This window comes from Entelurus aequoreus, linkage group LG01 (assembly GCF_033978785.1).
Source record: "Entelurus aequoreus isolate RoL-2023_Sb linkage group LG01, RoL_Eaeq_v1.1, whole genome shotgun sequence".
Taxonomy (NCBI): Eukaryota; Metazoa; Chordata; class Actinopteri; order Syngnathiformes; family Syngnathidae; genus Entelurus; species Entelurus aequoreus.
The window spans coordinates 93,849,970-93,873,770 of record NC_084731.1 but is presented as its reverse complement, the minus strand read 5'-3'; the positions used below and the strand labels follow the sequence as shown (position 1 = coordinate 93,873,770).

Sequence of the window (23,801 nt, the reverse complement as noted above, 5' to 3'; positions counted from 1 at the left end):
GGAAGTCTTACTAAAGATCCTGTTATGTTGACAATGATCCAGTGAATGTAATTAGTTCACATCAAGAATAAGTAGGATCGATACTACAATATCAATACCGCCGATACCAGATCTTTATGCTCTAATATCGACTCTCAAATCAAAATATCGATACTTTTGGTAATTGTATATGTCCAAAAATGTAATAAACAAATGTTTAAAAAATAGTAATTTGGTCCAATAGTAATTACTGCATAACATATATTTATTACCATACTTAAATAATACCAAATAAATGTTACACAAGCCATATAACTTCCTGCAAAAAAATGTTCTCTGATTTCTCGAGGTTTACATTTTCACACTTTGCACTATTTTGTTACAATTTATTTATTTTCTTTCTTATTCCTTATTTTTGCACCTTAATTTAAAGAGGTTATTGTTAAGTGTTTAATGTGATTTTAGAACTTTGTTTGCATTGATTGTTTGAGTGTTCTCCATGGTTGTGTTGACGTCTCCTTTCCTTTCTGCCTTGATAGCGGAAGGGATTATAATCAGAGGAAGGTTACATTAAAAATAAAAATGTTTACATTTAAAAAATATATAATAATATCGACACTTTTGATACTTTGGTTCAGGGGTGCCTAAACTTTGTTCCACCAAGGGCAACATACTGAAAAGTCAAAGTATAACGGGGCCGTATTGATATTTTTTTATTAAAAAAAATATAAGTTTTGTATTATAGGTGACTAAGTATATTATTATTAATTATTAGTTATAACATTTTAGGTTTTTCTCATTACATAGCGATTTTCTTGGCTCTTTGTTGTTGTTTTTTCCCATGTAAGAATAAAATAACAATACTAATGCAATTAAAGTAACTGCATAACATAGCGTGTCAAAAATTCTGCCTGTACAAAAATATAAATGTTCAGTTACATATCTAACAGTGTTTACTATTGTTGTTGTAATTTTTCAAATTAAATAATTTACAAGTTAGTATTATTTAATTTTTTGAATAATTAACTAAACATTTGTTTATATTTAGGCATATTTTGATATATGTTATTATTTACAAAACATGCATTGTGGGTGTTGCAGGCCTCTGAATTGCTAATTTACATGGCTAAATGCAAGATAAGTTGTGTTCTTTTCTTTACCAACCATACTTTCTGGGCTATAAAGCACACCGGTATTTTTAGAAGAAATAAATATTTTTACATATATAAGCCACAGGTATAAAGTGGTATGAAAGATTTTGCTACAATACACACCTTAATTGTTTCCAAACCGTGCCTGTAACACAGCAGTAAAACGGCTGATCAAACAAAATAGAAGTTATCGTCATGAACCCACTAGCTGCGGAAGCTAGCTCTCCAATCAGCGAAACAGACTCAATAACACCGCCGTGACGTTTTAATGAATTTATGAAACTAAAACAATACAAAACGAATGCCATTGTAAGTTAATAGTACTAACACAGACACTTGTAAACGTGTTAGCATGCAAACGACACTAGCTTGATTACGTTACGATAGCACGTGCAATTATGCATGAAAACCCTCCCACAGACATTACACATGGGACGGTTTAGTATGAATTGTTTTAGTTGCATTGTTAAACTTAGAAACGTTGCTAGGAGTAAAGAATGAAGAATCCATTCGAGCAGATTCGCTATGGACTAGAGATGTCCGATAATATCGGAGTGCCGATATTATCGGCCGAAAAATGCTTTAAAATGTAATATCGGAAATTATCGGTATCGGTTTCAAAATGATCGGTATCGGTTTCAAAAAGTAAAATGTATGACTTTTCAAAACGCGGCTGTGTACACGGACGTAGGGAGAAGTACAGAGCGCCAATAAGCCTTGGAGGCACTGCCTTTGCGTGCCGACCCAGTCACATAATATCTACGACTTTTCACACACACACAAGTGAATGCAAGGTCAACAGCCATACAGGTCACACTGAGGGTGAGCGTATAAACAACTTTAACACTGTTACAAATATGCGCCACACTGTGAACCCACACCAAACAAGAATGACAAACACATTTCGGGAGAACATCCGCACCGTAACACAACATAAACACAACAGAACAAATACCCAGAACCCCTTGCAGCACTAACTCTTCCGGGACGCTACAATATACACCCCCGCTACCCCGCCCACCTCAACCTCCTCATGCTCTCTCAGGGAGAGCATGTCCCAAATTCCAAGCTGCTGTTTTGAGGCATGTTAAAAAAAATAATGCACTTTGTGACTTCAATAATAAATATGGCAGTGCCATGTTGGCATTTTTTTTTCCATAACTTGAGTTGATTTATTTTGGAAAACCTTGTTACATTGTTTCATGCATCCAGCGGGGCATCACAACAAAATTAGGCATAATAATGTGTTAATTCCACGACTGTATTATATCGATATCGGTTGATATCGGAATCGGTAATAAAGAGTTGGACAATATCGGAATATCGGATATCGGCAAAAAAGCCATTATCGGACATCTCTACTATGGACAGTTATACGTCTGGTTCAAGGCACGAAACATGAAGTACATTTTCAAGCTGCAGTGAGCAAACTCCTCCAAAAGATGGCGCCATAGCACAAAACAATGCACAAAGCTGCAGACCAATTCCAATTGTTGAAGACAAGGGATTTAGATATTTTTGGAAGTTGCATTGTACAAGGTGCCATCAAAAAGCACCATAAAATTAATCAAATTTAAAAAATGGGATTATTAATAATGAAGGGGTATTAATCTGGACTAATCCAATTTAATCCACGGGGGTCCTCGTAGCTCCAAATATAAACAGATGGCCATCTTTGGCCTTGGTGGAGGTCTGTACTCTCAGTGCAATCCCGGTTTTTAAATGCACTTCCCCTGCTGCAGCGTGTTAAATGAAGACACTGCAAGTGCATCTGTCCTCTCAAATTAATCTATTTGGAAGACGCCTGAATGTTTACTCTCTCAGATTGATTACCAGGAAAAACACATGAGCCATTTTCTCTTTTGGTGTCTCACGCTGCGGATTTGTTATTGAAAACGCTGTGAAGCAGTTGTTATCATTTCATTTTTTCATTTTTTTTTTGTAAATACACAATGATCTTTGTTCAGTAGCTTGCCATGATTTTGTTTTAAAAAAAACAGTCTAAAATGGAGTCACTGGATATTTGTTTACAATTCTGATTCCCTTACCTGTAAGTAGCACCAAAACGCGGATCAATACTGAAATATCGATACTGTCAGAATAATTGTGTATAAGTTATCACACAACTTGTTTGCTATGAGTTCAGGTTGCCCTGCGTGAAGACAAAAGGTGTCGGTTTCTTTGATCTATTGGACTGCCACAGGAAGGACTCGAAATCTACAAGCAGAGAGGAGGCAAACCTGACACCGTTTTGTTTTAACTCTTTATGACCCAGTGCAGCAGCTGTTTATGACCCCCTCCCCTTAGAACAGGGGTCACCAACCTTTTTGAAAGCAAGAGCTACTTCTTGGGTACTGATTAATGCGAAGGGCTACCAGTTTGATACACACTTCAATAAATTGCCAGAAATAGCCAATTTGCTCAATTTACCTTTGACTCTATGTTATTATTAATAATGAATGATATTTACACTTAATTGAACGGTTTAAAAGAGGAGAAAACACACAAAAAATGACAATTAAATTTTGAAACATAGTTTATCTTCAATTTCAACTCTTTAAAATTCAAAATTCAACCGAAAAAAAGAGAAAAACTTAAAAAAATAATTTATGGAACATCATTAGTAATTTTTCCTGATTAAGATTAATTTTAGAATTTTGATGACATGTTTTAAATAGGTTAAAATCCTATCTACACTTTGTTAGAATATATAACAAATTGGACCAAGCTATATTTCTAACAAAGACAAATCATTATTTCTTCTAGATTTTCCAGAACAAATATTTTAAAAGAAATTCAAAAGACCTTGAAATAAGATTTCAATTTGATTCTACAGATTTTCTAGATTTGCCAGAATAATTTTTTTTTAATTTTAATCATAACTTTGAAGAAATATTTCACAAATATTCTTCGTCGAAAAAACAGAAGCTAAAATGAAGAATTAAATTAAAATGTATTTGTTATTCTTTACAAAAAAAATACAAAACTTACTTGAACATTGATTTAAATTGTCAGGAAAGAAGAGGAAGGAATTCAAAAGGCAAAAAGGTATGTGATTAAAAATCCTAAAATCATTTTTAAGGTTGTTTTTCTCTAAAATTGTCTTTCTGAAAGTTATAAGAAGCAAAGTAAAAAAAATAATGAATTTATTTAAACAAGTGAAGACCAAGTCTTTCAAATATTTTCTTGGATTTTCAAATTCTATTTGAGTTTTGTCTCTTAGAATTAAAAATGTCGGGCAAAGCGAGACCAGCTTGCTAGTAAATAAATACAATTTAAAAAATAGAGGCAAGCTCACTGGTAAGTGCTGCTATTTGAGCTATTTTTAGAACAGGCCGGCGGGCTACTCATCTGGTCCTTACGGGCTACCTGGTGCCCGCGGGCACCGCGTTGGTGACCCCTGCCTTAGAAGCAGCTGCAGCTGTGTAATCAGGAGATGCCCAAATAAATGAGGCGTGTGGAGCTTGTTCCTCAGAGCCTGGGGCGATACTGTACGAGGGTGCAGGTCGACACGCTCTCCTCATGAGTTAAATTGAATCCTGTCTGTTTGATTCCTTGCTTCTTGTCTTGTTTAATAGATAGTTCGGTGTTTGAACCTGACAGATACCGCCAATACCAGATATTTATGCTCTTATATCGATACTCAAGTCAAAATTTCAAAACTTGTGAACGAGGCAATGTGTCAATGTTGAATGCTTCTGGTGAGTAATGTTTACATGTTCAGTATTTTCTCGTTAACGTGTTCATGTAAATCAATTGTGAATTACTTTTTATTTTGAAGCGTATTTCTGGTGTTGCCAGCTGAACAAAAAGTTGCTTTATTACAAGGGAGAGTCATTTAACAGGTCTGCAGTACCCGGAGGATCTTAGGTTAAAAAAAACCCGAAGGACTCCTAACCTTATATCCCTTCTTCCTGCGTTTGGGTGTGGGTTTAATTCAGAAGAACACAACCTGACCATGTAAGGAGATGTTCATGTGAAAGTGTCTGAAAAACAACTCATTTAAGTCATTAGTTCAATGTTGGCTTTGAGCTAGACAGGTAGTCTTTTCTCAAGGATAAGGCTATCACTTTTGCATTCCGATGTCCCAATGAGAGCCTCTTTTCCTACGAGAAGTGATCCAATCCACCTTCGAATATCAAACTAAGGGGCCTTATCTTGTTATGTGCTCAAACTGAAATACAACTATTTACTTAAACTTGGTGGTTTGCCTTCTCCAAGTTGGATATAAATCTTCACCTTAAGCAAAACATGATATTAGTTCATTAATTCACTTCAACTTTAACAGTAGTTCTTTTTAATCAATTTATTTTAATGCTTTTTTCATTTGACTAATTTCCTTTTTTATGGTTTAAAACACCGTTTTATGTACCTTGTATGATTGTGTCCTCTGTTGTTTTCTGTCCTATTAGCCTGGTTATATTGTTATTCACGCCACTGCCTCAATATACTTCAGAGTTTGAAATAAATAGGTAATTCTCATCCTGTATTCTTTATGCTATGAGATATGTTATTATTTAAAATACACGACTTTGTAAATTTTAGCAGACACATTGGGTATATTTGCACAAAGTATCGGCTGATACCAGCCTGAATTTTACTCGGTATCGGATCGGAAAGAACAGCAGTGGTATCGCACATCACTACTTTTTACGTACTCAATAACATTCACTCTTTGCAATTTTGGGATTTAACGCTTTGTTGTTCCTGAAAGTATTGTTTATAATACAATTTAATACGCCCCCCCCCCCCCCCCCCCCCCCTCTATATCAAAGAACTGCTCACCCCCAAATCCTCCACACGACACCTCCGCTCCGGACAGGCTAACCTCCTCCAACCTCCGAGGACAAAGCTACGAGCAATGGGAGACTGGGCTTTCTGCTTTGCTGCTCCCAGTCTGTGGAACGCTCTCCCTGACCACCTGAGGGCACCACAGACTGTGAATGATTTTAAAAAATGTTTAAAAACCCTTCTTTTTAAAAAAGCCTTTTTTTAGATGTATGCATACTAGTTCTAGCTATTAGGCTGTTCTAGTTTTTAATTTGTATTTATTTTTATTATCATTTGATTATTATTATTTATTTATTTTTATTTTTTTTATTTTTTTTTATTATTTTTTAATACACTGTAGCACTTTGAGGTTGTTTGTTCAAATAAAAGTGCTTTTTTTACAAATAAAATCTATTATTATTATTATTATTATTACTTGTAAGATGTCTCTGATATGTTGGGGAATTATGGGAATGCAATCTCAGCAGAGAGGTGTCTGCCCTTCAGCCAGGAAGTGATGCTGAGACAAAGTAATTAAAAGCCGTGTATCATTCAAGAAACATGATTCTGCTCTCCAAAACGCCTCTCGGACTGTTCAGTGTGCGAGTCTGGAAAGTGACGCTTCCGCAGGTTTTTGAAGTGAGCGCCTGCAGCCCACAACGTGCACCAGCGACTATTTGAAAAGGGTACTAGATGTGGGACTAAATTATGTGTGTCTATGTATGCAGAACATTGGAGCTCAAAAGTAGAAAAAAATATATAAAAATGTACGATTATTCTTAAGTGCACTTACAAAAGTGCAATCGCATTCACACTAGTAGTGTGCGATATCACTGATGTTCTCTCCTATTCGATACCGAGTAAAATTCCGGCTGGTATCGGCGATACCGGCCAGTACCAATACTTTGTGCAAATATACCTAATGTGTCTGCTCAAATACACCTAAGGGACACAGAAGGACTTTGAGGGCAAAAACCAAAGGATTTAAATGAGTAGTAGATACTGAAGTAGATAGATAGATAGATAGATAGATAGATAGATAGATAGATAGATAGATAGATAGATAGATAGATAGATAGATAGATAGATAGATAGATAGATAGATAGATAGATAGATAGATAGATAGATAGATAGATAGATAGATAGATAGATAGATAGGTCTTTATTGTCATTGCACAAGTACAACAAAACTTTGTTTACAGCACAAACCCGTTCAAGATTAGACAAACAAACACTGTACAGAGTTACAGAACAGGAACACTGATGGGTCGCCACAAGGCGCCCCGTACAAGATGGGGAAAAAGGTAAAACGCTGGGAAAGAATGAGTAAAAAAATACAATCTAGACTGGGCTCCTAAGGGGGTCCAGTCTGGAGTGGGAAAAAAACCTCCATAGCAAAGCACATATACATATTACAACGTACATCTCGAGATATCTAGCAACAGACGGAAGGGAGTGCGGGGTCATGGTGGTAGGCCGCAGCTCTCAGGCGCAGACCATCCTTTCATCACCCCTATAGGATTTGCGTCGAGGGCGTTGTGTTGGGGGGGTGGGGGGTGTTTGTGAGGCGTATGTTTTTTTGGATGCATGTTTTGTGTGTAAGCCTGCAGTGTGTCTCTGTTCCGCGGCCTTGATCTTGTGCAGTCGCTAGTCCAAACTCAACAACAGCAGGTGTGTGTCCATGAGAGACAAGAAGGGAGTTTGTTGTGTCTTCGCTGCACTGTCCTTCAGGAGAGTCTCGAAGCCAGGGAAACAATCCAAGTTAGAATGTTTTGTATGCGAGTGAAAATAAAATATGCTTTTCACTCTAAATTCTAGTTTTTTAATTTTGTTAAGTTGACTTTGTTTTGATAAAAAAAATGTATGTTATAAAGGTGAACAAGGAACTACTGTAGTTGAAATACTGTGTTGATATTGTTAAACAGTCAATAGCACACATGATAAATAAATGTAAAAATGTGCAGTTAATTGGTTTGAGCCAATCTCAGTCTTTTGGAAACGGCAGCATAAAACCTTGATCAGAACATTCCTATTATCCTCTAAAAAAATAGGTTTGTGTTAATATTTTTGGTATATGGAATAGAGTAATTGGATTTGCAATATTATTTCTTATGGGTGAAATTGATTGTTTTCATACAGTTGGGTCTACTTTGCAACTTTTGGAACGGATTCCTGTAAATTCCGGTCTATAAACCACTACTTTTGTCTTAAGCTTTGAACGCTGAGGCTTGTAAAACGGTGCGGCTAATTTTTGGATTTTTTTGTTTTGAATTCAACAAATAGTTTTTGAAAGACACTGAAAAGGTGTGTTATTGTTTGTGCAATGGTGCCGTCTTTTTGAAGAGTTTGCTCACTGCAGGTTCTGCGGGTTGAACGTGTACAGTATTTCCTTCTGCTGTGCTTTAACCCGGAAGTACAATTGCCGTTCCGTCTTCTAGTCGTCCGTAGAGTTTCAACTTGTGTGGATTCTTCAGTCATCACTCCAAGCAACGTTTGAAAGTTTTACAATATAACTACAACTATTCATACTTACTAAACCGTCCCGTGTGTGATGTCTGTAGGAGTGTTTTCATACATATGTGTACGCTAATATGCTAACACGTTTACGAGTGTCTGTGTTAGTATTATTAAATTATATGGAGGATGCATATATGTTTAAGAGTTCTTTCTTTCTACATAGCCATGTTTAGAGTATCTAGTACTTTTCCTTTGTATATTCTACCAGTTTCTTTCGACATTTCAGATGCCTGGTTAGTGTCTTCACCCTTGGAATGTGAACTACAACCCCCACTCTTTTCCTTATCAGTGTTGAAAGGGGGGAGATGGGGGCTTTCTTTTTGTGCAAAGAGTGGGCTTTTCCGTTTGAATGTCAGATCAAATAGAGTAGCCCGATATGAATGTATTGGTTAAGTTGACCTCCTAAAGCTTTAGTAAAACTTGAAAATATTCCAATTCTGTCTTGATGGTCCTTCTTACTCAGCATATATTTCATCGAAAGAACTTGGGATTGACCAGTAACTTAGATTCCCTGGAAGGACGAGCTGGTCGACGCAACACTTACCATGGCATTCTTTTTGTATTTTTTTCAGTTTCGTAAATTCACCAAGATGTCACCGTGGAGTTATTGAATCTGTTTAGCTGATTGCGAGATCTAGCTTCCGCAGCTAGTGGGTCCATGACGATATCTTCTGTTTTGTTTGATTTAGCCGTTTGGAAACAATTAAGCTATGTAAATCAACATTTAAAAACATCTTTCTCTGGAAATAACTAATTTCACAACATATATATCTGCAGTCCGGTGTGGTTAATAAATGGAAAAATATTTTTTTCTTCCAAAATTTAGTGGGTGCTGCCCTATAGTCCGGAAAATACGGTACTTACAAAAACCAAGGTAACATTGCTTTTACAGATTATACCATGAGGGACACCAGCCACACCTCTCCACGGTGGAGCGCACAGGTGAGCACAATCAACTTAATTGGCAGCTCACGCCAGCACCCCAGAAAAGTTTGGCTGCTCAGAACTTTGTCCGGTGGTCTTTGCAGAGCAGCTGATGGCAGCAGGACAGCTACATCGCATGCTAAATCATTGGACTGAAACTCATGGGGTAAAGGAAACGATCAAAGAGGCTACCGGTAAGCTCACGTCTTTTTACGGGGCCAAAACAAACAAACAAACAAATCATAAGTATTGTTTGATAAATATGTTGCCTGTTGAGAGATTAGAAGGTCACGCTGTATTGACTGCTTTGCAGTTGTTAAATTGCGTGCTTATTTGATTATTTTGTTTAAGAATAGAATAGAATAGAATGGACTTTATTGTCATTATATTTGCATATAACGAGATTAAGGACTCCAACTTAAGGTGCGGTAGTGGGAACAAATATGGGGTAAAAATAAATTACACAAGAGGTAATAAAGAAAAAAACTAACAATTGAAATAAACAGACTACTATCCAATAAAAAATAATAAGCAATACTGTACAATATACAAAACAAGACAAGAGTACCGGAGTAATAAAGTAATAACAATCAGTGTTGGTCGTATTGCACTCGAAGGGTAATATTGCACAGTAGAGTATTAGGGTAGGATATTGTATAGGGGTGAATTATTATTATAAGTTAGAGTTCAAGATGGTGACAGCTCTGGGAAAGAAGCTGTCTCTGAGCCTCTTTGTTCTGGCTCTGATGCACCTGTAGCGCCTGCCCGATGGTAGCAGGTGGAAGCCAGGGTGTGTGCTGTCCTTGGTGATGCTTTTTGCTCTGTTGAGGCAACGGGAGTTGTGTAAATCCTTCAGGGAGGGGAGGGGGCAGCCGATGATTTTTTTGTGCAGACTTCATGACCCTCTGAATCACCTTTTGGTCTGCTCCAGTGCAGCTGGCGTACCACACTTTTATGCGGTACGACAGCCGAGCGATAGAGGGTCACCATCAGCTGCCTCTCCAGTCTGTTCTTCCTCAGCAAAAGCTATTGTAAGTCAATAATTTTGATTAACCAAAGTAAATTGACTAAAGTACAAATTCTGCTTTATTGAATAGGATGCAATGTTTAGTTGGTACTTCAAACTTTGAGCACCAGGGTCATTTGCTCCATTGGCCATTAGTTTAAGGTGAATTATGCAAATAGTCAAATCTGTCTGCTGTACTTGATTTCAGTTGAATTAAAGGTGTGATTTGATTGATCATATCGTAGAATAAAATATGTCAAATGATCTTGGTTAAAGGCCTACTGAAATGACATTTTCTTATTTAAATGGGGATAGCAGGTCCATTCTATGTGTCATACTTGATCATTTCGCGATATTGCCATATTTTTGCTGAAAGGATTTAGTAGAGAACATCGACGATAAAGTTCGCAACTTTTGGTCGCTGATAAAAAAAGCCTTGCCTGTACCGGAAGTAGCGTGACGTCACAGGTTGTGGAGCTCCTCACATCTGCACATTGTTTACAATCATGTTGACCAGCAGCGAGAGCGATTCGGACCGAGAAAGCGACGATTACCCCATTAATTTGAGCGAGGATGAAAGATTTGTGGATGAGGAAAGTGAGAGTGAAGGATTAGAGGGCAGTGGAAGCGATTCAGATAGGGAAGATGCTGTGAGAGGCGGGTGGGACCTGATATTCAGCTGGGAATGACTAAAACAGTAAATAAACACAAGACAGATACAGTATATACTCTATTAGCCACAACACAACCAGGCTTATATTTAATATGCCACAAATTAATCCGCATAACAAACACCTCCCCCCTCCCGTCCATATAACCCACCAATACAACTCCAACACCCGCACAACACACTCAATCCCACAGCCCAAAGTACCGTTCACCTCCGTAAAGTTCATACAGCACATATATATCCCCAAAGTTACGTACGTGACATGCACATAGCGGCACGCACGTACGGGCAAGCGATCAAATGTTTGGAAGCCAAAGCTGCGTACTCACGGCAGCGCGTCTGCTATCAAACTCAAAGTCCTCCTGGTTGTGTTGCTGCAGCCGGCCGCTAATACACCGCTTCCCACCTACAGCCTTCTTTTTTGCTGTCTTCATTGTTCATTAAACAAATTGCAAAAGATTCACCAACACAGATGCAGATGTCCAGAATACTGTGGAATTTTGCGATGAAAACAGACGACTTAATAGCTGGCCACAATGGTGTCCCAATATGTCCGCACAATCCGTGACGTCACGCGCAAACGTCATCATACCGAGACGTTTTCAGCAGAATATTTCGCTGGAAATTTAAAATTGCACTTTACTAATCTAACCCGGCCGTATTGACATGTGTTGCAATGTTAAGATTTCATCATTGATATATAAACTATCAGACTGCGTGGTCGGTAGTAGTGGCTTTCAGTAGGCCTTTAAGGTAAAAAGCAGGTTAATTTAAGGGTAGATGGTTCTACAAATAGAACTGGGCTTCTGTTTATCTAATGCTTAAATTTTACAGTATTTGCCTTTGCCCACCTGCCTTGGTTGACTCAATGAGCAATGTTTAAATATAGGCCATGTTTAATATATTATTTTTTGCCTAGTATATGTGCTTTGTTGAGTTTGTGTAAATACTGATTTGAGTTTAATGCTTTGTTTTTCGAGGGCAGCACGGTGGAACAGGGGTTAGTGCATGTGCCTCACAATACGAAGGCCCTGAGTTCAATCCCGGGCTCAGGATCTTTCTGTGTGGAGTTTGCATGTTATCCCCGTGACTGCGTGGGTTCCCTCCGGGGACTCCGGCTTTCTCCCACCTCCAAAGATATACACCTGGGGATAGGTTGATTGGCAACACTAAATTGGCCCTAGTGTGTGAATGTGAGTGTGAATGTTGTCTGTTTATCTGTGTTGGCTCTGTGATGAGGTGGCGACTTGCCTAGGGTGTACCCCGCCTACCACCCGAATGCAGCTGAAATAGGCTCCAGCACCCCCCGCAACCCCGAAAGGGACAAGCGGTAGAAAATCAAATGGGTTGGTACTCACTAAGCCATGTGACATTGCCAATCATTTTAATAACTATTATGTTGACAAGGTATCTCAATTAAGGCATGGTATGCATATATCCAATAACAACAAATCAGCTGACCTCATTAGGAATATTATAATGGATAATAAGGACTGTGAATTCAATTTTCATCAGGTTGAAGTCAGTGAGGTTGAGAGGTTACTACACTCTCTTCCTGACAACAAAGTAGCTGGTGTAGACAACCTGGATAGTAAATTACTGAAAATGACTGCTGGTATCATATCAGTGCCTGTTTGTCATATTTTTAATAAATGTTTACAAGTGGGCCTGTGTCCAAAGATATGGAAGGTGGCTAAGGTTACTCCTCTCCATAAGGATACCAAATTGGCTTTCAATGAGGGCAATTCTAGACCAATAAGCATCCTACCTGGGTTATGTAAAATACTGGAGAAATGTGTGTATGCACAAATTCAAGCTTACTTTCAATCAAATGGGCTAGCAACTGATTCTCAACATGCATATAGAACGGGCCACTCTACGTCCACGGCTCTTATACAAATGACGGACGATTGGCTTAATGCTATAGATAATTCTATGTTGGTTGGAGCTGTGCTGTTAGATTTTAGTGCTGCATTTGACATGATTGACCACTCTCTTTTAATTGAGAAACTTAAATGTTATGGTTTTAATACTTCAAGTTTAATGTGGATACAGAGTTATTTGTCCTCAAGATCACAACAGGTGTATCTTAATGGCAGCTTGTCTAATAGCAGAAGTTTGGATTGTGGTGTTCCACAGGGAAGTTGCCTAGGACCTTTACTTTTTTCTATATTCACCAATGATTTACCTTGGGCTACCGGGCGTGCAAGATTGGTTCTTTATGCTGATGATGCAACCTTATATCATGCTGCACCATCATGCAGTGTACTTAATGTAGTATTGAGTGAGGAACTAAAAGCTGTGCATGACTGGACAGTATGTAACAGACTTGTCCTTAACACCTCAAAAACAAAAAGTATTATATTGGGGACTAGGCAAGGGTTATCTTGTGACCCAAAGTTGGATTTGAGGCTAGGTATTTCAACAGTTCAACAGGTCAGAAGTGCCAAGCTCCTTGGAGTGATGCTGGACTGCACTCTATCCTGGTCAAATCATATCAGTGATATAGTTACAAAGATGGGAAGGGCTGTTGGTATTTCCAGGAAATGTGCTGGTTTTGCTGATCCACCTCTTCTTTGTCAAATTGTTAAGAGTTTAGTCTTGTGTCATATTGACTATTGTTCTACAGTCTGGGCGTCTGCTGCAAGTGGTGAGATCAGTAAGCTCCAGATTGTCCAGAATAGGGCAGCAAGGCTGGTTCTTGGTTGTTCACTAAGAACCAATGTGAATCAAATGCATGCTTCTCTTTCCTGGCTAACAGTGCAGAACAGGTTGTTGGCTAATACTCTTATATTGTTCAAATCAGTAACCGGTAGTAAAACTCCTGCTTTTCTCATGGCCCAAATAGTTCACAGTAGCACTATACATAATCACAATACCAGGGCATCCAGTGAGGGGCATTTTGTACTCCCTCGTCCCAAGAAGAATGCTTTGCGGAAATCTTTTATTTATAGATCTTTATCGCTCTGGAATAACCTGCCTCGAATTCTCACCAGCATTGAAAGTAAACAGGTTTTTAAAAAGAGAGTAATATTTTATCTGAGTTTTTAAATTAGTTTGCTCATTGATGATTTGTTTGTTATATTTATATGGTAATTATTATTCTGTGACTGTAAATTGTTTGCTTGTTTTTTTATTGATGCTTTTATTTTTTTCCTGTATTGTGTAGTTATAATTATATGCTTTTACTTGTAATTGTATTGAATTGTGGACCCCAGGAAGACTAGTGGGTTGTTGAGGCAACCAGCTAATGGGGATCCTTAATAAAAATCAAAAAAAAAAATCAAATCAAAATGGATGGACTTTGTTTTTCGTATGTTTAAAAGCTTTTTCACCTTCCTGTTTCTGGTCAATAAATCCACAAACCGAGTGAAATCCCGAGTCTCCCTTTTCAAGTGTGGGTAACCCACGCAGTTAAAGGCCTACTGAAAGCCACTACTACCGACCACGCAGTCTGATAGTTTATACATCAATGATGAAATCTTAACATTGCAACACATGCCAATACGGCCGGGTTAGATTAGTAAAGTGCAATTTTAAATTTCCCGCGAGATATTCTGCTGAAAACGTCTCGGTATGATGACGTTTGCGCGTGACGTCACGGATTGTAGCGGACATATTGGGACAGCATTGTGGCCAGCTATTAAGTCGTCTGTTTTCATCGCAAAATTCCACAGTATTCTGGACATCTGTGTTGGTGAATCTTTTGCAATTTGTTTAATGAACAATGAAGACAGCAAAGAAGAAAGCTGTAGGTGGGAAGCGGTGTATTAGCGGCCGGCTGCAGCAACACAACCAGGAGGACTTTGAGTTGGATGGCAGACGCGCTACCGTGAGTACGCAGCTTTGGCTTCCAAACATTTGATCGCTTGCCCGTACATGCGTGCCGCTATGTGCATGTCACGTACGTAACTTTGGGGAAATATATGTGCTGTATGAACTTTACGGAGGTGAACGGTACTTTGGGCTGTGGGATTGAGTGTGTTGTGCGGGTGTTGGAGTTGTACTGGTGGGTTATATGGACGGGAGGGGGGAGGTGTTTGTTATGCGGATTAATTTGTGGCATATTAAATATAAGCCTGGTTGTGTTGTGGCTAATAGAGTATATATATGTCTTGTGTTTATTTACTGTTTTAGTCATTCCCAGCTGAATATCAGGTCCCACCCGCCTCTCACAGCATCTTCCCTATCTGAATCGCTTCCACTGCCCTCTAATCCTTCACTCTCACTTTCCTCATCCACAAATCGTTCATCCTCGCTCAAATTAATGGGGTAAACGTCGCTTTCTCGGTCCGAATCGCTCTCGCTGCTGGTGGCCATACAATGTGCAGATGTGAGGAGCTCCACAACCTGTGACGTCACGCTACTTCCGGTACAGGCAAGGCTTTTTTTATCAGCGACCAAAAGTTGCGAACTTTATCGTCAATGTTCTCTACTAAATCCTTTCAGCAAAATTATGGCAATATCGCGAAATGATCAAGTATGACACATAGAATGGACCTGCTATCCCCGTTTAAATAAGAACATTTCATTTCAGTAGGCCTTTAAAGTTACACTTGACATACACACTGGGGAGGGACTTGTAACATCCCTCACTGGTCATGAAGGACATTTAACTTCAGTGCATCGGTTTTGTCGCTAAGCACTTTGAACAACAGAGGATCTGTGGCGCAGTCGCCAACTTGGCAACACGGGGCGAGACGAGTCTCACTTGCCAACTTGCTGTCAATTCCTCCCGTGAATTCTGCGGTATTTTTAAATAATGTGTTTTTTTTTATTTATATCTGCAGTTTGACTGGCACTTACTGGTGAATTTATTTTCAATGTTAACTTTACGAGTGAAAGAAAGGGCAAACATTGGAATGTGGACTTTTGACCTTTTTACAGTCTATTATTACACTTACCATGACGACCAAACAATGTATGCTCCACTATAGACTGTTAAAAACACAACTTGCAATATGTTAACATAGATTAGGCTCATTGGTCAACTCAACACTTCGACTTGCAAAATGTTGAGTTAAAGGCCTACTGAAAGCCACTACTACCGACCACGCAGTCTGATAGTTTATATATCAATGATGAAATCTTAACATTGCAACACATGCCAATACGGCCGGGTTAACTTATAAAGTGACATTTTAAATTTCCCGGGAAACCTCCACTTGAAAACGTCTATGTATGATGACGTATGCGCGTGACGTCAATGGTTGAAGCGGAAGTATTCGGACACATTGTATCACAATACAAACAGCTCTGTTTTCATCTCAAAATTCCACAGTATTCTGGACATCTGTGTTGGTGAATCTTTTGCAATTTGTTTAATGAACAATGGAGACTGCAAAGAAGAAAGTTGTAGGTGGGATCGGTGTATTAGCGGCTGGCTGCAGCAACACAACCAGGAGGACTTTGAGTTGGATAGCAGACGCGCTATTCGACGCTAGCCGCTGACCGCATCGATGATCGGGTGAAGTCCTTCGTCGCGCCGTCGATCGCTGGAACGCAGGTGAGCACGGGTGTTGATGAGCAGATGAGGGCTGGCGTAGGTGGAGCGCTAATGTTTTTATCATAGCTCTGACGAGGTCCCGTAGCTAAGTTAGCTTCAATGGCGTCATTAGCAACAGCATTGCTAGGCTTCGACAGGCGGCACAGCATTAACCGTGTGGTTACAGGTCCAGGGTTTGGTTCGGTGTCTCCTGATAGTAGAAGTAATAGTAGTATTGTTGATCTTCTGTCTATCCTTCCAGTCAGGGGCTTATTTCTTTTGTTTCTATCTGCATTTAAGCACGATGCTATCACGTTAGCTCCGTAGCTAAAGTGCTTCACCGATGTATTGTCGTGGAGATAAAAGTCACTGTGAATGTCCATTTCGCGTTCTCGACTCTCATTTTCAAGAGGATATAGTATCCGAGGTGGTTTAAAATACTAATCCGTGATCCACAATAGAAAAAGGAGAAAGTGTGGAATCCAATGAGCCCTTGTACCTAAGTTACGGTCAGAGCGAAAAAAGATACGTCCTGCACTGCACTCTAGTCCTTCACTCTCACGTTCCTCATCCACGAATCTTTCATCCTCGCTCAAATTAATGGGGTAATTGTCGCTTTCTCTGTCCGAATCTCTCTCGCTGCATTGAAAACAATAGGAAAATGTGAGCAGCCCTTCCTCCTGTGACATCACGCTACTTTTTTTTTTTTTTTTCCAGTAGGGGCAAGGCTTTTTTTTATCAGATACCAAAAGTTGCGATCTTTATCGTCGTTGTTCTATACTAAATCCTTTCAGAAAAAATATGGCAATATCGCGAAATGATCAAGTATGACACATAGAATAGATCTGCTATCCCCGTTTGAATAAAAAAAATTCATGTCAGTAGGCCTTTAATGTATCAATCAATCAATCAATCAATGTTTATTTATATAGCCCTAAATCACAAGTGTCTCAAAGGGCTGTACAAGCCACAACGACATCCTCGGTACAGATTTGTTGTTTAAAATAAAGCCAGTAATACAATTTTTTGTGGTCCCCTTTTATTTAAAATAGTATCAAAATAATTTTAGTACCGGCACCTGTACCAAAATATTGGTATCGTTACAACACCAGTGTAGACATAGCCTGATTGGCCACTTTAAAGGCCTACTGAAATGATTTTTTTTAATTTAAACGGGGATAGCAGATCTATTCTATGTGTCTTACTTGATTTCGCGATATTGCCATATTTTTGCTGAAAGGATTTAGTATAGAACAACGACGATAAAGATTGCAACTTTTGGTATCTGATAAAAAAAAAGGCTTGCCCCTACCGGAAGTAGCGTGACGTAGTCAGTTGAACATATACGCAAAGTTCCCTATTGTTTACAATGATGGCCGCATGAAGTGAGAGAGATTCGGACCGAGAAAGTGACAATTTCCCCATTAATTTGAGCGAGGATGAAAGATTTGTGGATGAGTAAAGTGCAAGTGAAGGACTAGTGGGGAGTTGAAGCTATTCAGATAGGGAAGATGCTGTGAGAGCCGGGGGTGACCTGATATTCAGCTGGGAATGACTACAACAGTAAATAAACACAAGACATATATATACTCTATTAGCCACAACACAACCAGGCTTATATTTAATATGCCACAAATTAATCCTGCATAAAAACACCTACGTGTTTGTTATGCTAGCTCCTAGCTCCTCTGCTAGCTCCTAGCTCCATAGAACACGCCAATACAATTCAAACACCTGATCAACACACACAATCACTCAGCCCAAAAGACCGTTCACCTAACCCAAGGTTCATAAAGCTTATATATTTTTAAAAAAAGTTGCGTACGTGACGCGCACGTACGGTCAAGCGATCAAATGTTTGGAAGCCAAAGCTGCATACTCACGGTAGCACGTCTGCGTCTTTGTCATCCAAATCAAAGTAATCCTGGTAAGAGTCTGTGTTGTCCCAGTTCTCTACAGGCGTCTGTGTATCAAAGTCAAAAGTCCTCCTGGTTAGAGTCTCTGTTATCCGAGTTCTTCCATCTTGACTGCATCTTTCGGGAATGTAAACAAAGAAGCGCCGGCTGTGTACGTGTTGCTGCTGACTTCCCTCGCAAAATAGACGCTTCGCACCGACAACTTTCTTCTTTGCTTGCTCAGCTTCTTTCTCCATAATGCAATGAACATAATTGCAACAGATTCACCAACACAGATGTCCAGAATACATCCAGAATGAGATGAAAACAGCTATTTCGTATTGGCTTCAATGTGGAAGCCATACCCGTGTTCCCCGGGCTACGTCACGCGCATACGTCATCCTCAGAGGCGTTTCGAACCGGAAGTTTCCCGGGAAATTTAAAATGTCACTTTATAAGTTAACCCGGCCGTATTGGCATGTGTTGCAATGTTAATATTTCATCATTGATATATAAACTATCAGACTGCGTGGTCGCTAGTAGTGGCTTTCAGTAGGCCTTTAAGCTCTTTTTCAAACATCCCAGTCTGCCTGGCGAAACTACAAATCTGCACGGCAAGCCGAACAACACTTCCAGCGTGGACTAAGTGCCACCTTGCCCTAAAATCAGGGACTGAGTTGCAGGAGCACCGTTCAGCATTTAGAGGCAAGCTCAAAAACCGGGTTAAGAGATTCCTCGCGATGTACTTACCACTTGACGCCGAGGCCAAAGCCGACAGGGGAGCGACTCGGAATGGGATGATCAGTGCGGCGCTGCATCTGTGTGGCACGGCGCCATCGACGGCTGGCGAGCAAGGTCAGGCGGGGGGGCAGTTTTCCCACCATCAACGGACCCAGCATGAGCTCGGATAATCACCGACCCACCTCGGGCGCCAATCGTCCCCCTCGGCAGCCTCGTTGAGCAATCAGGAGGAGGGGGGCCTGAAAGGGGAAAAGATCCAACAAGAATCTATTTTGTCAGCAAATGACAAAAAGTGTAAGCTTACACACTGCAAAAACTGAAATCTAAGTAAGATTAAATATCTCAAATAAGGGTGATATTTGCTTATTTTCTGTCTGATAAGATAATTCTTCTCACTAAGCAGATTTTATGTTTTATACTGTAAAAAAAAATCCTATTTTTATGGTTAATTTACTCTAAATTTCTACTGTAATTTTTCTATTTTAAAAAAAAAAATAGTTTATAAAACTGTAGAATTGAAGACATTATCTGTAAATAAACAATCCCCCTGTTATTTTAAGTAATATGCCAGTAATGACAAACTATGTATATTTCTATTTCTTTTACAGAAAAATACCAAATTAATTATACATAGCATTTTCTGTTTTCTTAAATTACTTTCAAATTCATGTAAAATTACTAGGGATGTCCAATAATGGCTTTTTGCCGATATCCGATATTCCGATATTGTCCAACTCTTTAATTACCGATACCGATATCAACCGATACCGATATCAAAAGATATATGCAGTCGTGGAATTAACACATTATTATGCCTAATTTGGACAACCAGGTATGGTGAAGATAAGGTACTTTTTAAAAAAATTAGTAAAATAATATAAATAAATTAAAAACATTTTCTTGAATAAAAAAGAAAGTACAACAATATAAAAACAGTTACATAGAAACTAGTAATGAATGAAAATTAGTAAAATTAACTGTTAAAGGTTAGTACTATTAGTGGACCAGCAGCACGCACAATCATGTGTGCTTACGGACTGTATCCCTTGCAGACTGTATTGATATATATTGATATATAATGTAGGAACCAGAATATTAATAACAGAAAGAAACAACCCTTTTGTGTGAATGAGTGTAAATGGGGGAGGGAGGTTTTTTGGGTTGGTGCACTAATTGTAAGTGTATCTTGTGTTTTTTATGTGGATTTAATTTTTTTTTGTTTTTTTTAATTTTAAAAAAAACGATACCGATAATAAAAAAAACGATACCGATAATTTCCGATATTACATTTTAACGCATATATTTCATTAAATATGTAGCTTGTTATATAAAAGTCAATGTCCATACTAACAATCTGTAGAATAAAGGTATTTTTCTGCAGAACTGTTTGCATCGTCACTTTATTAAAAGGTGGTTGATCTTAACAATTCTGAAAAAATCTGTAAAATAATGGTATTTCTCTGTGGAACTGCCAGCATTGTCACTTCATTAAAGGTGTTTGATCGTAATAATTTGGAAACACTCTGTAGAATAAAGGTATTTTTCTGCAGAACTGTTTGCATCGTCACTTTATTAAAGGTGGTTGATCTAAATAATTTAGTAAAAATCTGTAAAATTACGATATTTTTCCGCAAAACGTTTCATGAAAATGTCTGTAAATATAATGTTTTTGATCATTATTTGGTTTACAATGTTTTACTTTAATTTTATGGTTTTCGTTTGGCGGCCGTAGCTGCCAGTAGATGACCGTTTTTTTACAGAATTTTTTTTTTACAGTGTACTTGTTTTAAGGGTTTTGGTCCTAAATGATCTCAGTAAGATATTACAGCTTGTTGCTGAGATTTTATGACCTAAATCGAGTAAAAAAATGCTTGAAACTAGAATATCAACTGTTGCAAAGTTGTGTCATCAACACTCACAAACTACTTTTTTAAAGTAATAATTTCTTACTTCAAGCATGAAAAAAAAAACATGATTTTGACACGAATGTGTCTCATAATTAAAACAGATGACAGCCAAATGGACTTTGCGGTTTTATTTTCAATGAAACAGTAGAAAATACGTACTCATATAGTAGTACAGTTGGCACAGTACAGTAAACTGACCGTTAAAGGCCTACTGAAATGATTTTTTTTTATTTAAACGGGAATAGCAGATCCATTCTATGTGTCATACCTGATCATTTCGCGATATTGCCATATTTTTGCTGAAAGGATTTAGTAGAGAAAATCGACGATAAAGTTCGCAACTTTTGCTCGCGGATAAAAAAAAAGCCTTGCCTGTAGCGGAAGTAGCGTGACGTCACAGGAGCTAGTATTCCTCACAATTCCCCGTTGTTTACAATGGAGCGAGAGAGATTCGGACCGAGAAAGTGATGATTACCCCATTAATTTGAGCGAGGATGAAAGATTCGTAGATGAGGAACGTTACAGTGAATGACTTGAGAGGCAGCGATGGACGTATCTTTTTTCGCTCTGACCGTAACTTAGGTACAAGCTGGCTCATTGGATTCCACACTCTCCTTTTTCTATTGCAGATCACAGATTTGTATTTTAAACCACCTCGGATACTATATCCTCTTGAAAATGAGAGTCGAGAACGCGAAATGGACATTCAGTGCCTTTTATCTCCACGACAATACATCGGCGAAATGCTTTAGCTACGAGCTAACGTGATAGCATCTTGCTTTAACTGCATATAGAAACAAAAGAAATAAACCCCTGACTGGAAGGATAGATAGAAAATCAACAATACTATTAAACCGTGGACATGTAAATACACGGTTAATGCTTTCCAGGCTGGCGAAGGTTAACAATGCTGTGCTAACGACGTCATTGAAGCTAACTTAGCAACCAGACTGCACAGAGCTATGCTAAAAACATTAGCTCTCCACCTACGCCAGCCAGCCCTCATTTGCAGAAGGACGAAGGACTTCACCCGATGCGTTTGGCGGCCCGGAGACGTAGGAAGTCAAGGTGAAGTCGGCGGCTAGCGCGGCTAGCGCGGCTAGCGCGGCTAGCGCTCCAACAAAGTCCTCCTGGTTGCGTTGCTGTAGTCCGCTGCTAATACACCGATCCCACCTACAACTGTCTTCTTTGCAGCCTTCATTGTTCATTAAAAAAATTGCAAAAGATGTCCAGAATACTGTGGAATTATGAAATGAAAACAGAGCTTTTTGTATAGGATTCTACGGGGTACCATAACTTCCGTTACTCGGACTTCGTCACGCGCATACGTCATCATACCGCGATGTTTCAGCCGGATATTTCCCGGGAATTTTAAAATGTCACTTTATAAGTTAACCCGGCCGTATTGGCATGTGTTGCAATGTTAAGATTTCATCATTGATATAAAAACTATCAGACTGCGTGGTCGGTAGTAGTGGCTTTCAGTAGGCCTTTAATATTTAAACATTTAACATGTGACATGTCAAACAATTTTGAACAGAAATAGTTTATGCACATTCAGATGAATTCTTCAAAATTACAACAACAAAAAAATTTGGCCGGGAGCTGGGCTGTATATATGCGCACTAATTGACTGAAAGAGCACGCACTTGGCGCGATGATGTCATGTTATCCATGGAAAACCCAGAGAGTAACAAGCGGTTGCCTTGTTGCCTTTCCATTAAGAAAGATAAACTAGTTTTTAGTATAAGTTTGCTGGTTTCAAGAAATGTAATGCCGAGCGCATATCATTATGTCAAGATAATGGCACTAGTGTTTACTTAATTAAGAATATTTTTCAACATATTGAGCAAAAAGGTCTCTTTTTTTTCTACCAAGAAAAGTGCACTTGTTGTTAGTGAGAATATACTTATTTTAAGGTATTTTTGGGTTCATTGAGGTTAGCTAATTTGACTTGTTTTGGAAAGTCTTGACAAGCCGAATTTAGATCATTTTGCTTAGTTCAAATAAAATACCCCTCATTTTTTTTGGGTTTTTTTCTTGTTTTTGAACACTGACTTTTTACAGCGCAGATACACAATTTCCACGTATCTTCTCGGACCCGCCTCCAGATGAATGCGCATAATGACGCTTTTGTTGTAATACCTGACGTGCAATTACCAGCGCAATTATGGTCTTTTCAGAGCAACATCGATACACCAACCAGATTTGATAAAAAATACAGTGTGCCGTTGAGTTGCACAATGTCCTCTTTAATGGCCTTACTGCGTAAACGGAAGGAAGGCGTTTGCATTGTTGAGGTCACTTTCAATCACTCGAATTCAACAGAAGATGACAGTCATTGTCAAGATTGATTCTGATCCCTGGAAAGGGAAATAATTTGGTGCTCCATGCGAGGATGTGTTTTATTGTTCAGAGTACATGTGTTCCGTAAGCGGAATGACATTTTTCTCTCAAACGTGCGTGCGAGTGTGTTATTATGTATGCAAAATAGGCGAAAATAGACTGCAACGTCTGAAGAATGCTAGCAGGCTTACTTCGCTCGTTTATGATTCCTCGCACGTCCCTCGATCCGCCGCCTGTCGCTGATCAATAGGAGTCTTTGAGCAAAGAAGGTTAGGCCAATCTGTGGCCGACTTAGGCGCGGCGCAACCGTGACGGATCCATGGCGGCCCGATTCTCCCATTAGTCGGACACTGCGGGGGTAAAAAACACACACCAAGGGTTCCCTGATGGGAGTTTAATGTGCGTCGCT

At 38.9% G+C, this 23,801-nt stretch overlaps 1 protein-coding gene across 5 annotated transcripts in view; it reads left to right on the top strand.

Moving 5' to 3' along the window:
• The window catches only part of lancl1 (LanC antibiotic synthetase component C-like 1 (bacterial)), a 152,937-nt gene that overhangs the window by 77,997 nt on the left and 51,139 nt on the right, over positions 1–23,801 (top strand). For 4 of the 5 annotated variants that reach the window (XR_009827714.1, XM_062062507.1, XM_062062486.1 and 1 more), the window contains exons 3-4: positions 9,311–9,360; positions 9,447–9,536. Coding sequence is in view for 3 of the 5 variants with exons in the window: in XM_062062507.1 (XP_061918491.1) it covers positions 9,311–9,360; positions 9,447–9,536 (140 nt within the window). In the remaining 2 variants the exon portion in view is untranslated. Of the gene's footprint in view, positions 1–9,310; positions 9,361–9,446; positions 9,537–23,801 lie in introns of those variants that run through there. The other variant, XM_062062533.1, reaches the window with a different exon arrangement.